Source organism: Nomascus leucogenys, chromosome 14 (genome assembly GCF_006542625.1).
Source record: "Nomascus leucogenys isolate Asia chromosome 14, Asia_NLE_v1, whole genome shotgun sequence".
NCBI lineage: Eukaryota > Metazoa > Chordata > Mammalia > Primates > Hylobatidae > Nomascus > Nomascus leucogenys.
Genome location: NC_044394.1, coordinates 41921867 through 41938798, shown reverse-complemented (window position 1 = coordinate 41938798; position 16932 = coordinate 41921867). Strand labels below are relative to the sequence as shown.

Below are 16932 nucleotides of genomic sequence, written 5' to 3'. Positions count from 1 at the left end.
CACAACCTCCACCTCCCAGGTTCAAGCGATTCTCCTGCCCCAGCCTCCTGAGTAGCTGGGATTACAGGCATGGGCCACCATACCCGTCTAATTTTGTATTTTTAGTAGAAAGGGGGTTTCTCCATGTTGGTCAGGCTGGTCTTGAACTCCCAACCTCAGGTTATCCACCCGCCTCAACCTCCCAGAGTGCTGGGATTACAAGCGTGAAGCCACCATGCCCAGCTTGATAATTTTTCATTTTAATGAAAAATTTTAATGAAAAGAATCATAGTAATTCTTTCTGGAGACATCTTAAATGGGTTCAAACAATTCTCCTGCCTCAGCCTCCTGAGTAGCTGGATTGCAGGTGTGCACCACCACGCCCGGCTAAGTTTTTTTTGCATTTTTAATAGAAAGGGGGTTTCACCATGCTAGCCAGGCTGGTCTTGGCTCAGATGTTCTGCCCACCTTGGCCTCCCAAAGTACTGGGATTATGGGCATGAGCCACCGCACCTGGCCATCTTTGGGAATGTTTTTCAATCTGTTAAGTATTTCATCCCTTCTATTTCTTTTATTATTTTCCTTTGGGAACTATTAGATCCTGAAAATTTTGGATCTAGTCTCTATAACTTTTAAAAACTTATTTTACTTTTTGCATACTTATATATAGCATTCTGGGGAAATTCCTTGGCTTGATCTTCCCTGGTTTGTTCTTTTTGTTTGTGTTTATTCTGCTGTTAAGCCAGCCAGCTACTGGGTTTCTTTAGACCATAATAACTTCCTCCTCCTAGATTTATTTTTGGTTCTTTTTCATAATAACTTGTTCTTTCTTGTTGTATATAATTTCCCATTTTAACCTCCGTAGAGACAATAGACTTGTTTTTGTTAGAGTCCTTTCTTTTAGGTCTTTTAATTGTTATTAACTGTTTTCTTGGTTCTATCTTTTCTTGGCTGGGTTTGGTAACGTTTGATGAGACAAGGAAGTACATGAAAAAGTTTAGAAAGACTGCCAGCAAAAATAATGAAGGTGCCCAAATGGAAATATATTTTACTGCCTTACTTCCTGAGAGTGTTGGATAAATTAGGCTTTCCTGTAGATACAGCTGAGCCATGTGATTATGCCGGAGGCAACTGTACTAAATTCTTCAAATTAATCATTTTTTTTTGTTCATTTGCTAAGTAGTTATTATTTAGTGCTTGTTGTATGGTAGGCATTGTTTTATACATGGTGCTGGGTGTTATTAACTGCTTATATTAAAATTCATTGGTGCAATTGTGAGAAAAAAGGAATGAGAATATAGTTAATATATTTTTTTTTAAATAGTGCTGGGCCGATTATCTTTTAACAAATTGGTTGCTTCAACATGTTATGACTGCGATATGTTAAATAGCCATTTGTTTGTACTGCAGTAATTTGGAATTTGACAGTCAGCTTTTATTCAGATTGAATTGGATATCCTTGTACTCTGAAATTACATGTAATTAGGATTCTTGTTGACGAGATATATAGAAGCATCTTAACACTGCATTATTAGTATTTGCTGGCAGAGATAAGAGCTAATCACCAATTATCCCTACTTTTTTCCTAAAAGAAGTCTGTGTGGCTCACAAGTTAGTAATATTTTTTCATAGGCAGATTCCTTTCTTCATTTTCCAAAGGAGAATTTTACTTTGAACTTTTTCTTTTTTTGGAAAACTTTCAACTAACCAAGCATTTTTGGGTCTGTTGGAATTTTCCTTTTTGTTGACACGCAGTAATACCTGACTTCTTGTCTGTCACAGATCCCAGATTACAGGAATGCAGTAATCGTGGCCAAGTCTCCAGCCTCGGCGAAGAGGTAGGTGGGAATCTCACAACCTCTTTCTGGATCTACTTCTAAGGATTGTATCCGTGATGAGTTCCAGGCATTCTAATTTGAACTTCAGTGGTTCCCAGCGATATCTCTTATTTTTCTTCCGTGGACTGGTATTTTAAGATTGTTCTGTCAACTCCATTTATTAAGTAAACATTTTAATTTCCTCTCTTTTTTTTCCAATCCCACTCTATGATTGCCAGACATACTTCTTTTTTTAAGTTATCTTCTTACGCTTTTATTTCTTTTTATTATTATTATTATTTATTTTATTTTATTTCTTTATTTTTTGAGATGGAGTTTTGCTCTTGTTGCCCAAGCTGGAGTGCAGTGGCACGATCTCGGCTCACCACAACCTCCACCTCCTGGGTTCAAGTGATTATCCTGCGTCAGCCTCCCAAGTAGCTGGGATTACAGGCATGTACCACCACGCCTGGCTAATTTTTGTATTTTTAGTAGAGATGAGGTTTCACCATGTTGGTCAGGCTGGTCTCCAACTCCTGACTTCAGGTGATCCACCTGCCTCGGCCTCCCAGGGTGCTGGGATTACAGGCATGAGCCACCACACTGGGCCTTATTTTTATTTTTAATAGTAGAAACAGAGTTTCGCCATGTTGTCCAGGCCGGTCTTGAACTACTGAGGTTCAAATGATCCACCCACCCGCCTTAGCCTCCCAAAGTGCCGGGATTACAGGCATGAGCCACTGCGCCTGACCTCAATCATATTTCTTGACCAAAGCAATCCAGTTCTGGGGAATACGATCTAGTGTTTTCCCCAGACCCAGATTGACAATCACATGTCAATCTTCGAGTCTGGCATTTACAGTACTGGTGAATATTTACAGTACTAGCAGACAACTTTGTTGTTGTTTACTGCCCCTTATTTGAGGAACTCAGAAATTGATTAACAGAATTTTTTTTTTTTTTTTTTTTTGAGACAGAGTCTTGCTCTGTCACCCAGGCTGGAGTGCAGTGGCGCAATCTCGGCTCACTGCAAGCTCCGCCTCCCGGGTTCACGCCATTCTCCTGCCTCAGCCTCTCCGAGTAGCTGGGACTACAGGCGCCCGCCACCACGCCTGGCTAATTTTTTATATTTTTAGTAGAGACGGGGTTTCACCGTGGTCTCCATCTCCTGACCTCGTGATCCGCCCGCCTCGGCCTCCCAAAGTGCTGGGATTACAAGCGTGAGCCACTGCACCCAGCCGATTAACAGAATTTTATACAGCTGAGAGGCCAGTTATTTGTATATGTTAAAGGTGACATTTTACAAAATTGACACAACCTGAGGTGTATCAAAGGGGCAGCCTTGAGAGTCAGTAGAGTGAGTTACATGTAACCTGGAGTAACTGATGTGTCAGTAATGCATACTTAAAATTGTATGTCGGTTGAGAGGATTTCATATACCAGTGTTTTGTGGAGAAGCCACTCTACTGGAGAGGGAAAGAACAAAATTACTTGTAGGAATAAAGCCTTTTTCCTAAAAAAGCCCTTTTAAAGTTATTTTCCAGTTGAATACCTTTGATCACTGGATTGTTATTGAGTCCTGTGGAATGAAAGAAAGTGTAGGGTGCCTCCACCCTGGGCCCATGGGCTGGCAGTATTGAGGGATGGAGGAGAACTTGCACACAGTAAGCCATTGATTTCAAAAGTATTTCACATAGGTCATTGACATTATAAATTAAGAATAGCACTTTAATATGTAGACGTAGTATATTAAATAAAATAAATTGGCATTTGAGATAAAACCATTTACATGGCTGTGTTCTTGTGGCTGACTTTCCCAGACCAGCCAGGCCTGTGTTCACCCACGTGTCCTTCAAGAAGTTGTATCACCTGGTCTCCTCTTGACCATTTGATTAAATTGTAAGAAACAGACTGAATTTTAGAATGTAAGCATTTCAAATAGCTTTTCCAAACATTTCTTCAAAGGCTGAATTAATTTTACTTAATAATTTTTCTCTGATATACATGCTTTAAAAAAATTTAGGTGAAAAATCACATAATATACAATCATTTTAAAGTATAGAATTCACTGGCATTTAGTGCATTCACAATGTTGTGTAACCACCACCTGTCTCTATTTTCAGAACATTTTCGTCATCCCAGAAGAACATCTAGTACCCATTCAGCAATCATTCCTTATCCCTTCACTTTCTGTCCCTTGGCAGCCACACAGTATGTGGCCCTTTGTGTCTGGTTTCTTTCACTTAGCAGTTTTCAAGGTTCATCTATGGTGTAGCATGTAGTATCTCAGTGTTTTGTTGTCGTTGTTGTTGTTCGAGACAAAATCTTACTCTGTTGCCGAGGCTGGAGTGCAGTGGCACGATCTCAGCTCACTGCAACCTCCGCCTCCTGGGTTCAAGCGATTCTCCTGCCTCAGCCTCTTCAGTAGCTGGGATTACAGGCATGCGCCACCACGCCTGGCTAATTTTTGTACTTTTAGTAGAGACAGGGTTTCACCATGTTCGTCAGGCTGGTCTCGAACTCCTGACCTCAAGTGATCTGCCTGCCTTGGCCTCCCAAAATGCTGAGATTACAGGCGTGAGCCACCGTGCCTGGCTGGTCTTTGATCATTTTGAGTTAATATGTGTATATGGAGTAAGATGGGCATCCAGCTTCACCCTGAGCATGTGGAGATGCAGTTATTCCAGCACCATTTGTTGAAAGACTAACTTTTCTCCATTATATTGCCTTTGCTCTTTCATCAAAGATCAGTTGACAATATTTATGGAGGTCTATTTCTGAGCTCCCTGTTTTGTTCCATTTATATATTTGTCTGTTCTTTCACCAATCCCACAGTGTCTTGATACTATAGCTTTTTTTTTTTTTTTTTTTTTTTTTTTTTAAGACTGAGTCTCTGTTACCTAGGCTGGAGTACAATTGCTTGATCTCAGCTCACTGCAGCCTCCACCTCCTGGGTTCAAGTGATTCTTGTGCCTCAGCCTTCCGAGCAGCTGGGCTTACAGGTGTGCACCACTGTGCCTGGCTAATTTTTGTGTTTTTAGTAGAGATGGGGTTTTGCCATGTTGGCCAGACTGGTCTCCAACTCCTGACCTCGAGTGATCTTGACCTCAAGTGATCCTCCCAAAGTATTGGGATTACAGGCATGAGCCACTGCACCCAGCCACCATAGCTTTTTAATTTTTTTGAGATGGAGTTTCACTCTTGTTGCCCGGGCTGCACAATCTTGGCTCACTGCAACCTCTGCCTCCCAGGTTCAAGCAACTATTGCCTCAGCCTCCCAAGTAGCTGGGATTACAGGTGTGCACCACTTCACTTGGCTAATTAGTAGAGATGGGGTTTCACTATATTGGTCAGGCTGGTGACCAGCCTGATCTCCTGACCTCAGGTGATCCACCCACCTCGGACTCCCAAAGTGCTGGGATTACAGGTGGGAGCCACCATGCTCGGCCCTCTATAGCTTTTTTTTCTTTTGAGATGGAGTTTTGCTCTTGTTGCCCAGGGTGGGGTACAATGGCATGATCTCAGCTCACCCTGCAACCTCCACCTCTCCGGTTCAAGTGATTCTCCTGCGTCAGCCTTCTGACTAGCTGGGATTACAGGCATGCACCACCACGCCTAATTTTGTGTTTTTAGTAGAGACGGGGTTTCTCCATGTTGGTCAGGCTGGTCTCGAACTCCCGACCTCAGGTGATCTGCCTGCCTTGGCCTCCCAAAGTGTTGGGATTATAGGCATGAGCCACCATGCCCGGCCCTCTATAGCTCTTCAGTAGTTTTTTTTTTTTTTTTTTTTTTTTTTTTGAGACAGTCTCGCTCTGTTGCCCAGGCTGGAGTGCAGTGGCGCAATCTCGGCTCACTGCAACCTCCACCTCCTGGGTTTAAGTAATTCTCTGCCTCACCTCCTGAGTAGCTGGGATTACAGGTGTGTGCCACCAAGCCCAGCTAATTTTTGTATTTTTAGTAGAGACAGGGTTTCACCATGTTAGCTGGGCTGGTCTCAAAACTCCTGACCTCAGGTGATCCACCCATCTTGGCCTCCCAAAATGCTGGGATTACAGGTGTGAGCCACTGTGCCTGGCCAAAACTTCTTACTTTAAAAAAGAATACAGAAACAAGACCTTGCTGTGTTTCTAGACAGGTCTCCAACTCCTGGCCTCAAGTGATCTGCCCATCTCAGCCTCCCGAAATGTTGGGATAATAGTTGTGAACCAGCATGCCCAGCCCAAAGTTGGATCTTTAACAAGATTCAGCTGTTTTTCTTAAACATTCCTCAGATTGTTGCAAGCTATTGGTTAACTTCCACAGTTATGTAAAAGTTAATTTTTGCAAAATTTTTTAGAGTTTTTCTTTCTTTCATGGAGGAGCAGATTTTTTAGGGTCCTTATTCTGCCATTCTAGAGTGGTGCTTCTCTATAGTGTTGTTGTTGTTGTTGTTTTTTAGACGGATTTTTATACTTGTCACCCAGGCTGGAGTGCAGTGGTGCCATCCTGGCTCACTGCAGCCTCCACCTCCTGGGTTCAAGCGATTCTCCTGTCTCAGCCTCCTGAGTAGCTGGGATTACAGGCTCCCGTCATCACACCCAGCTAATTTTTGTATTCTTAGTAGAGATGGAGTTTTCATTATGTTGGCCAGGCTGGTCTGGAACTCCTGACCTCAGGTAATCTGCCTGCCTCGGCCTCCCAAAATGCTGGGATTACAGGCGTGAGCCACCACGCCCGGCCCTCTGTAGTGTTTTAAATATCTCCTTATATAGCTGTTTTAATAGTTCTAAGTATTTTATTACATATACAAAACATATTGCAATATACTGATGTCATTTTATCAGCTTGAGTGAAATATAGAAGCCATACCTCTCTCTCTCTGTCTCTTTACTCTCCCTGTTTTTAATATATTTGTCTTAAATATTTCCTATACATACATTTATAGCAGTATCAGGCTGTTAGAATTTTCGCTTTTTTTTTTTTTTTGATGCGGTGTCTCGCTCTGTCACCAGGCTGGAGTGCAGTGGTGCAATCTCAGCTCACAGTAACCTCCGCCTCCCGGGTTAAAGTGATTCTCCTGTCTCAGCCTCCCGAGTAGCTGGGACTGCAGGCGAGCACCACCACACCCAGCTAATTTTTATATTTTTAGTAGAGATGGGGTTTCACTGTGTCGGCCAGAATGGTCTCCATCTCTTGACCTCGCGATCTGCCCACTGCGGCCTCCTAAAGTACTGGGATTACAGGTGTGAGCCACCGCGCCCAGCCAGAATTTTTGGTTTTAAACATCAAACATAATTTAGAAAAGTCAAGAAATGAAGGAAAGCTTATTATATTTACAAGTATTTTTGGTTCCTTCTTCCTTGCTGATATTCCAAAGTTTAGTTTATTGTTTCCTTTCTGTTTAGAGTACCTCCTTTTGCCCCTTTTAAATATGGTTCTGTTGGTAACACATTTTGCTGGTTTTCCTTCATTTGAGAATGTCTAGAGTTCCTTTTCATTCTTGAAGAATATTATTGCTGGGTATAGGATTCCGGAGTAACGGTTCTTTTCTCTCAGCACCTGAAAAGTTTTTGTGTCACTTTCTTCTGGTCACTGTGGTTTCTGATGAGAAGTTGGTTGTCATCTGAATTATTTTTCAAGATTATTTCTTTGTCTTTAGTTTTCAAAAGTTTAATTATGATATATCTTGAGATTGCTTTGGGTTTATCCTGTTTGGTGTTTGCTGGACTTCTTGAAGCTGTGGGTTTATGTCTCTGACCAATTTAGGAAGTTTTTAGCCATTGTCTTTTTGAGTACTTTTTTAGTCCTACTGTCTTTCTCCTCTTTTTCTGGGACTCTTATAACATAAATGTCAGGTTTTTTGTTTTTTTTTTTGAGTTGGAGTTTCATTCTTGTTGCCCAGGCTGGAGTATAATGGCATGATCTTGGCTCACTGCAACCTCTACCTCTTGAGTTCAAGCGATTCTCCTGCCTCAGCCTCCCAAGTAGCTGGGATTACAGGCATGCACCACCACACCCAGCTAATTTTGCATATTTAGTAGAGACGGGGTTTCTCCATGTTGGTCAGGCTAGTCTCGAACTTCCAACCTCAGGTGATCCACCCACCTTGGCCTCCCAAAGTGCTGGGATTACAGGTGTGAGCCACCGTGCCCAGCTGATCTTTTGTTACAGGTCCATGGGATTCTGTTTATTTTTATTTTCTAGTCTTTTATATTTTTATTTTTTAGAGGGTCTCACTATGTTACTCAGGCTGGTCTTGAACCCATGGGCTCAAGTGATTCTCCCACCTTAGCCTCCAGAGTAGCTGAGACTACAGGCACATGCCACCATGCCCTGCCACAGTCATTTTTCTCTCTGTTGTCCAAATTGGCTAATTTCTGTTATCTATCTTCCAGTTCACTGATTCTTTCCTTGACCTCCATTATTATTTTCACTGTAACTTCCATTCTGCTGTTGAGTATATCCAGCTGAGTTTTTTTTTTTTTTTTTCTTTTTTGAGACAGGGTCTCACCTCTCTTGCCCAGGCTGGAGTCTAGTGGTACGATCACAGCTCACTGCAACCTCTGCCACCCAGGCTCAAGCAATCCTCCCACATCTGCCTCCCGAGTAGCTGGGACTACAGGCGCATGCCACTGTGTCTTGTGAATTTATTTTTTGTACTTTTGGTAGAGATGGGGGTTTTACCATGTTGCCCAGGCTGGTCTTGAACTCCTGAGCTCAAGTGATCTGCCCACCTCAGCTTCTCTAAAGTGCTGGGATTACAGGTGTGAGCCACCACCCCCAGCCCAACTGAGCTTTTTAATTTGGTTATTGTATTTTTTAAGTTCTAAAATAAGTTTTTGGTTCTTTTTTTTTTTTGAGACAGAGTCTCTCTCTGTTGCCCAGGCTGGAGTACAGTGGTGTTATCACAGCTCACTGCAACCTCCGCTCCCTGGGTTCAAGTGATCCTTATGTCTCAGCCTCCTGAGGAGCTGGGATTACAGGCATCTGCCACCATGCCAGGCTAATTTTTTTTTTTTTTTTTTTGAGATGGAGTCTCGCTCTGTCACCCAGGCTGGAGTGCAGTGGCGTGATCTCGACTCACTGCAACCTCTGCCTCCCGGGTTCAAGCAATTCTCCTGCCTCAGCCTCCTGAATAGCTGGGATTACAGGCGTGAGCCACCACGCCCGGCTAATTTTTGTATTTTTAGTAGAGACGGGGTTTCACCATGTTGGTCAGGCTGGTCTTGAACTTCTGACCTCGTGATCTGCCCGCGTCAGCCTCCCAAAGTGCTGGGATTACAGGCATGAGCCACCGCGCCTGGCTGCTAATTTTGTATTTTTAGTAGAGATGGGGTTTTGCCATGTTGGCCAGGCTGGTTTCAAACTCCTGGCCTCAAGTGATCTGCCTGCCTCGGCCTCCCAAAGTACTGGAATTACAGTCATGAGACACTACGCCTGGCCTTGGGTCTTTTTTTATACCTTCTATTTTTTTGTCAATACTTTCTTTGTTTAGACTTCTTGTTTTTTATTTCACACATGCTCATAATTGCTGCTGTAGCACTTTTCTGATGGCTGCTCTAAAATCTTTGTTATACAGTTTCAGCATGTCTGTCATCTTGGTGTTGGCATCTGTTAATTGTCTTTTTTCATTCATATTGAGATTTCATTGGCCTTTAGTGTGGCGAGTGGCTTCTGATTGGAATCTGGACTTCTGGAGATTGTGTGTGAGACTCTGGGTCTCATTTAGGCCTTCTGATTTTGCTGGCTTCTCAGGACTCTGGCAGGGAAAGTGGTGGTGTTGGGGCTCGTTTCTGCTAGGTAAGGGTAGAAGTCTAGATTCACCACCAGGCCTGTATGGACCACCTAAGGTGGTCCTTGTTACCCATGGGTGGAAATGCTCCCTCCATGTCCTCCACTGACGCCAAGGAAAAGTAGCATCATTCTCATTGGGTGGTGGTGAAATTCCTGACTCCACCAGGCTGCCTCTGATACCACTGCAATGGAGAGGGGAGGGGCACCTCTTTACTGCTGAGTTGGGTGTAGAAGTCCAGATTTCACTCTCCACTGACTGGCAGTTGCTCCTTACTGCTGAGTGAGGGTAAAAGTCCCAGCTCCCTATTTGGCCTTCAGTGAAACCACCCCATCAGGTTTGGGGTACCTCATTATAGCCTGGCAAGCCAGGAAGTACAGGCTCACCCCTCAACCTTTACTCCTGCGGCGGAAATGTGGCGGAAACGTGGGCTGTGGCTTTCCTGCCTGTGTGGCTAGAGTAAGGCAGTTATTGTCTAAATATTTTCTCACTCACTAGGTTGCCCTTTTCTTAGTCCTTTGACTAGGGAGAGCTGACCTTTGTTGGAGCTTTTTTTGTCTTTGCCCACTGGCATTTTTGGGTCGCTTCTTCTCCAGCTACAAATCTGGGATAATAAGGCAAAAGGAATGCCCAAGGAAGCCACCACCGTGACGTTGCTCAGGTCCTGAGGTCCCCTACTAGTCTGCCTTCTCTCTACCTTTTAGTGTCTTCTCATTTTCTTTTGAGACGGAATCTCGCTCCGTCACCCAGGCTAGAGTGCAGTGGCACGATCTTGGCTCACTGCAAACTCCGCCTCCCGGGTTCATGCCATTCTCCTGCCTCAGCCTCCCAAGTAGCTGGGACTACAGGCGTCTGCCACCATGCCTGGCTAATTTTTTGTATTTTTAGTAGAGACGGTTTCACCGTGTTAGCCAGGATGGTCTCTATCTCCTGACCTCGTGATCTTCCCGCCTCAGCCTCCCAGAGTGCTAAGATAACAGGCGTGAGCCACTGTGCCTGGCCAGTCTTCTCATTTTTGTTTGTATGTAACATCCAGGGATTTTAGCTGTGAGTGGTAGAAGGAGTATTAATAATCCTTCCTAGTGGAAGCAGAAGTGACAATATGTTTTGATACTTTTTTTTCCTTGAGACAGGGTATTGCTCTGTCATCCAGGCTGGAGTGCAGTGGTGCAACCATGGCTCACTGTAGCCTCCATCTCCTGGGCTCAAGAGATCCTCCTGCCTTAGCCTCCTGAGTAGCTGGGACTGCAGGCATGTGCCACCATGCCCAGCTGTTTTTTTCCTTATTTTTATAGCAGCGGGATCTCCCTATGTTGCCAGGTCTGGTCTCTAACTCTAGGGTACAAGTAATCCTCCTGCCTTGTCCTCCTAAAGTTCTGGGATTATAGGCATGAGCCACTGCATCCAGCCTTGATACATTTTTTTTGCTTTCCCACTAAATACCAGAAGAACATGATGAATTTTCTGTTGGCTTTCCCATCTGGGTGGATTTTAGTAACCTCTAGAATCCTCAGTTTACTTCTGTCAGCCACGTGTTCACAGGGGGATGGATGTGGTAGCCTTTTGCTCAGTTTCTTTGGCTTTTGTCAGTGATGTTTGTCATTCATCTGTTCAGATGTTTATTGAGAAGCTGTTGTGCTGGGGCTGATGAGGCCTAGGAAGATGCCCTGTAGGAGTGCATGTGTAGCATCAGGTGTTTTTTATCTATGTTATGTTATTTGATCTTTGCAACTTTGGAAGTCAGCAGTTATAATCTCTCATAGATGAGGAAACAGACCCACAGAGATGAAGGAACCAAGGTAGTTCCACCAAATGTTGTTTCCTTGAAGGTGGTGGTGCACCTATTTACTTCCAAGAATGTTTTCTATACCAGTGATTAGGGGACTTGAGTGTTGGCCAAATATGATTGAAATTGGGCCAGGTGTGGTGTCACACCTGTAATCCCAGCACTTTGGGAGGCCAAGGTGAGTGGATCACTTGAGGTCAGGAGTTTGAGACCAGCCTGACCAACTTAGTGAAGCCCTGTCTCTACTAAAAAAATACAAAATTAGTGGGGCATGGTGGCGCACGCCTGTAATCCCAGCTACTTGGGAGGCTGAGGCAGGAGAATTGCTTGAACCCGGTGGCAGAGGTTGCAATTAGTCAGAATGGCACCATTGTACTGCAGCCTGGGCAACAAGAACAAAACTCCATCTCAAAAAAAAAAAAAAAAAAAAAGAAAGAAATTGACTTGCCCCTCTCCACTCAGTCTTTACCGAGTACATATTTGAGTGCTGCTGTGCCAGCCATTGTGGATGTGGTGGTGACCAGTGCAGGCAGGGCTGTGTTCCCATGGCACTTGCAGACTGCCCTCATGTGCTCTTTGTCTGGTAGGTCAGTTGGGTAGATTGGAACGAAAGACCCAGTCTCTTTTTCTCCCAGTTTCAGTAATTGAATCCACATAGATCATACTACATTAAATGAATGTTTTAGAGGCTGGACGCATTGGCTCACGCCTGTAATCCCAGCACTTTGGGAGGCCAAGGTGGGTGGATCTCCTGAGGTCAGGAGAATTGCTTGAACCCAGGAGGCGGAGGTTGCAGTGAGCCCAGATGGTGCCATTGCACTCCAGCCTAGGCAACAAGAGCAAAACTCCATCAAATAAATAAATGAATGAATGAATGTGTGTTTTAGTATGGAGATGAGTGCTACAAAAGGCTCAGTTTTATATGGAACAGGTAGTAAAATAACACAGTCAAGGCTTAGGAGTTTGGTCTGTGAGTTTAAGGTATTGTGAGTGGGCCAGGCTCGATGGCTCACGCCTGTAATCCCAGCACTTTGGGAGGCTGAGGTTGGAAGATCGTTTGAGTCCAGGAGTTCAAGAACAGCCTGGGCAACAGGTGAAACCCTGTCTCTACCAAAAATACGAAAATTAGCCGGGTGTGGTGGCGTGTGCCTGTAGTCCCAGCTACTCAGGAGGCTGAGGTGGGAGGATCACTTCAGCCCGGTAGGTGGAGGTTGCAGTGAGGTGAGATCACACCACTGCACTCCAGCCTGGGTGACAGCCAGACCCTGTCTCAAAAAAACAAAATAAAATAAAAAGGTATTGTGAGCAAGAGCTCTGTTGACATGGCATCAACACAGTAAAGTCAGTTCTAGCTGTCTCATATCCCGTAGCTATGTGGTGGTGATTTTCTTATGTTCTAATGTCCTGATAAACACATTCATCCAGACTTCAAGCAGGAGATGGCACTTTCTGGCTCAGCACATGCCAATTCTGATTTGATTATTTCTACTTCCCTCCTCCAAGTTTTTCATTTGGCAGCCAACCTTAGAAAATAGCTGTAATCAATGTAGAAGTCAGACTGGGGCTGACTTTTATCAGTCAGGAAGGTATTAAATTAGCAGTCCAAGACATGGGCTTCCACTTATGCCTTAGCCAGTCTTTGTGAGAACCTTGGTCAAGGCTGTCTCTCCAAGCCTCAGTTTCCTGGGGATAACACCTACTTGGCTTATCTTACAGAGTTAATAAGCATCAAAGAACTTACTGAAGGACTTTATAAATTAAATACCATTATGTAGAATGGTGGTGGTTAGTGCCTTTATTTATTTATTTTTTGAGACAGGATCTCCCTCTGTCGCCCAGTCTGGAGTGCAGTGGTGTGATCTCAGCTCACTACAACCTCCACCTCCTGGATTCAAGTGATTCTCTTGCCTCAGCCTCCCAAGTAGCTGGGATTACAGACATGCGCCACCATGCCCAGCTAATTTTTATATTTTGGGTAGACATGGGGTTTCACCATGCTGGTAAGGCTGGTCTCGAACTCCTGACCTCAAGTGATCTGCCCGCCTCGGCCTCCCAAACAAAGTGTTGGGATTACAGGTGTGAGCCACTGCGTTTAATGGTTAGTGCCTTTAGAATCCTGAAATTATTGATGAATAGGTCTAAGTGCAGAGCTATTGTTTTAGAGTTGTTTGACAATGAGCAGTTGTTTTGACTAAAAGGGATCATCAGAGAAAGTGTTGCTTTTGTAAGGAACAGAACTTGCTTGAATGAGTTGTTTGAAATTGAAATTGTTTTCTCTGAATAACTGAGTGAATACGAAACAAAAGGATAGCTGAGGCCCTGTGTCTTGCTCTTTCTCACCCATGATGTAAATTAACTCTCATTATCCTACAATCAGAATCAAGTTGCTTTAGACTTCCTCTCTGACTGTCAGTGCATGAAACAAAATGACACAGAGAAACCATCTTGATTGATTTTGGAATCAGATGGGAATGCAGAGTATCTGATTAAGTTATATGGAGTATCCAGAAACTCCCATTGTTGTGCAGGTAATGATTTTATTTATTTTTTATTTTACTTATTTTTTTTTTTTGAGACAGAGTCTTGCTGTTGTCGCCTGGGCTAGCGTGCAATGGCACGATCTCTGCTCACTGCAACCTTCACCTCCCAGGTTTTAGCAATTATCCTGTCTTAGCCTCCCGATTAGCTGAGATTACAGGTGCCTGCCACCATGCCTGGCTAATTTTTTTGTATTTTTAGTAGAGACGGGGTTTCACCACGTTGGCCAGGCTGGTCTTGAACTCCTGACCTCAGGTGATCCACCTGCCTTGGCCTCCCAAAGTGCTGGGATTACAAGTGTGAGCCACCGCACCCGGCCATGATTTTATTTATCTTAAGAGCATTGTGTTTGGTAGAGGTTGGTATAATTGAAATATTATTCTAGGAATTGGCAAACCTCCACAGATCCCAGATGGAAAAGACTTCCTTAGAGGATAACTAATAGGTCAGTCATTTGGTACCAATTTTGTTTGCAAAGCCAATCTTGAATTTCAAGGAGGAACTAATAATCTGTGTGATGCCAACTCTTTTGAAGACTCTGCCCCATTGTTCTGTCTGAAATTTTTTTCTCTTGAGAATTTTTTTTTTTTTTGAGACGGAGTTTCTCTCTTGTTGCCCAAGCTAGAGTGCAATGGCGCGATCTCGGCTCACCGCAACCTCCGCCTCCCAGGTTCAAGTGATTCTCCCGCCTGAGCCTCCCGAGTAGCTGGGGATTACAGGCATGCGCTACCACACCTGGCTAATTTGTTTGTGTTTTTAGTAGAGACAGGGTTTCTCCATGTTGGTCAGGCTGGCCCCAAACTCCCAACGTCAGGTGATCTGCCCGCCTCGGCCTCCAAAGTGCTGGGATTACAGGCGTGAGCCACTGCTCCTGGCCACTCTCTTGATAATTTTTTAAAAACTATTTTGATTTTTTTGGTAAGGATGAATTCAAAGTTATATGAATACTAAATCTTACATCTTGGGATATTTATCAAATGTTATTAAAATATTCCGTGTTGGCCGGGCGCGGTGGCTCATGCTTGTAATCCTAGCACTTTGGGAGGCTGAGGCGGGCAGATCACGAGGTCAGGAGATCGAGACCACGGTGAAACCCCGTCTCTACTAAAAAATACAAAAATGAGCCAGGCGTGGTGGCGGGCGCCTGTAGTCCCAGCTACTCGGAGAGGCTGAGGCAGGAGAATGGCGTGAACCCGGGAGGCGGAGCTTGCAGTGAGCCGAGATTGCGCCACTGCACTCCAGCCTGGGCGACAGAGAGAGACTCCGTCTCAAAAAAAAAAAAAAAAAAAAAATAATAATATATATATATATATTCCGTGTTTATGATGCTCCCTCTTTTCCCTAAGGACAAATATTCTGTCTTACACACACATAGATAAATATATTTTACTGACTTCACTGTTTTTGACCTGAACAGTCTTGCTCCTGTGAAGGTTTATCATCTTTTCCTTGGAAATATAAATTACATTCCTTATAGACAGGACCAGACCAATAAATGTTTACTTACGTGTGTCTGAGATTGTTTGTTTGTTTGTTTATTTGAGACAGGGTCTTTCTCTGTTGCCCCGGCAGGAGTGCAGTGGTGCAATTATAGCTCACTGCAGCCTTGACCTTCTGGGCTCAAGTGATTCTCCCACCTCAGCCTCCTCCCAAGTAGCTGGGACAACAGGCATGCACTACCATACCCAGCTAATTTTTTTTTTTTTGAGACGGAGTCTTGCTGTGTCTCCCAGCCTGGAGTTTGGTGGCACAATCCAGTCTTGGCCTACTGCAACTTCTGCCTCCCAGGTTCAAGCCGTTCTCCTGCCTCAGCCTCCCAAGTAGCTGGGACTACAGGCACGTGCCACCACACCCAGCTATTTTTTGTATTTTTAGTAGAGACAGGGTTTCATCATGTTGGCCAGGATAGTCTCGATCTCTTGACCTTGCAATCTACCCGCCTCAGCCTCCCAAAGTGCTGGGATTACAGGCGTGAGTCACTGTGCCTGGGCCAGCTAATTTTTTTTTATTTTTGTAGAGACGAGGTCTCCCTATGTTGCCCAGGCTGGTCTCAAACCCCTGGGCCCAAGCCATTCTGCCTTCGTCTCAAAGTGCTGGGATTACAGGTGTGAGCCGTTACCCAGCTTTAAAAAGTATATTGAAAATAAGATGATTTAAGCATGAATTTTTTGTTTGTTTGTTCGTTTTTCAGTAGAGATGGAGTTTCACCATGTTGGCCAGGCTGGTCTTGAACTCCTTGTCCCAAGTGATCTGCCCGCCTCAGCCTCCCAAAGTGCTGGGATTACAGGCGTGAGCTGCTATGCCCAGCCAAATTTAAATTTCTTGAAATAATTGCTAACACTGTAGCAAAGCTTTCCTTCGTTGTGTAGTGCATATAGGAAACCCGGTTGATGTGAAATTTCTAACAGCTCATAAGAGTCTACATACTAATAGTATTTAGTATTTTCTAGTGCCCTGCTCTTCATATGTCATGTAAATGCCTTGGCTGTGTCTAGTATAGATAGTACTAGTAAGATTCAGTATAATGCTTAATTTTTTTGTTTGTTTTTAGTAATTCTTATGAGCAGTTAGTTAAGAACTTGTTTTGAATTTTTGGTGCTGGTAAGCCAAGACTGCGAGAACTTGTTGGATTCTTAAACACTTGAACATTTACCATGCATTAGCTGCTGAGGATGGAAAAAAGAGTAAGACTCAGCATGGCCCTCAGGAATCAGGAGTGGCTGTATTAATATCAGACAAATCAAGGCAAATAATTTTGCCACGGTTGAAGAAGGTATTTTCCTAATGATAAAGGGGTCAGTTCTTCAAGAGGACAAAACAGTTCTAAACATTTATAAACTAAATGACAGTGTTTCAAAGTATGTGAAGCAAACACTGATAACTGCAAGGAGAAATAGATATATCCATAATGACAGTGATTCCATTATTCTTCTCTTAGTAATTGATAGAATAAGGAGACTGAAAATCAGTAAGGATGCAGGAGACTTGAACAACCCCTTCAGCCTGCTGGATCTGACTGACAGTCATAGCACACCATCCAG

General features: G+C 43.9%; 1 protein-coding gene across 15 annotated transcripts in view; it reads left to right on the top strand.

The window, feature by feature from the left end:
• Positions 1-16932, top strand: part of PRPSAP2 (phosphoribosyl pyrophosphate synthetase associated protein 2) — a 73451-nt gene that overhangs the window by 31399 nt on the left and 25120 nt on the right. For all 15 annotated transcript variants that reach the window (XM_030827352.1, XM_012501247.2, XM_030827345.1 and 12 more), the window contains one exon: positions 1762-1817. In XM_030827352.1, the coding sequence (XP_030683212.1) occupies positions 1762-1817 (56 nt within the window). The remainder of the gene's footprint in view (positions 1-1761; positions 1818-16932) is intronic.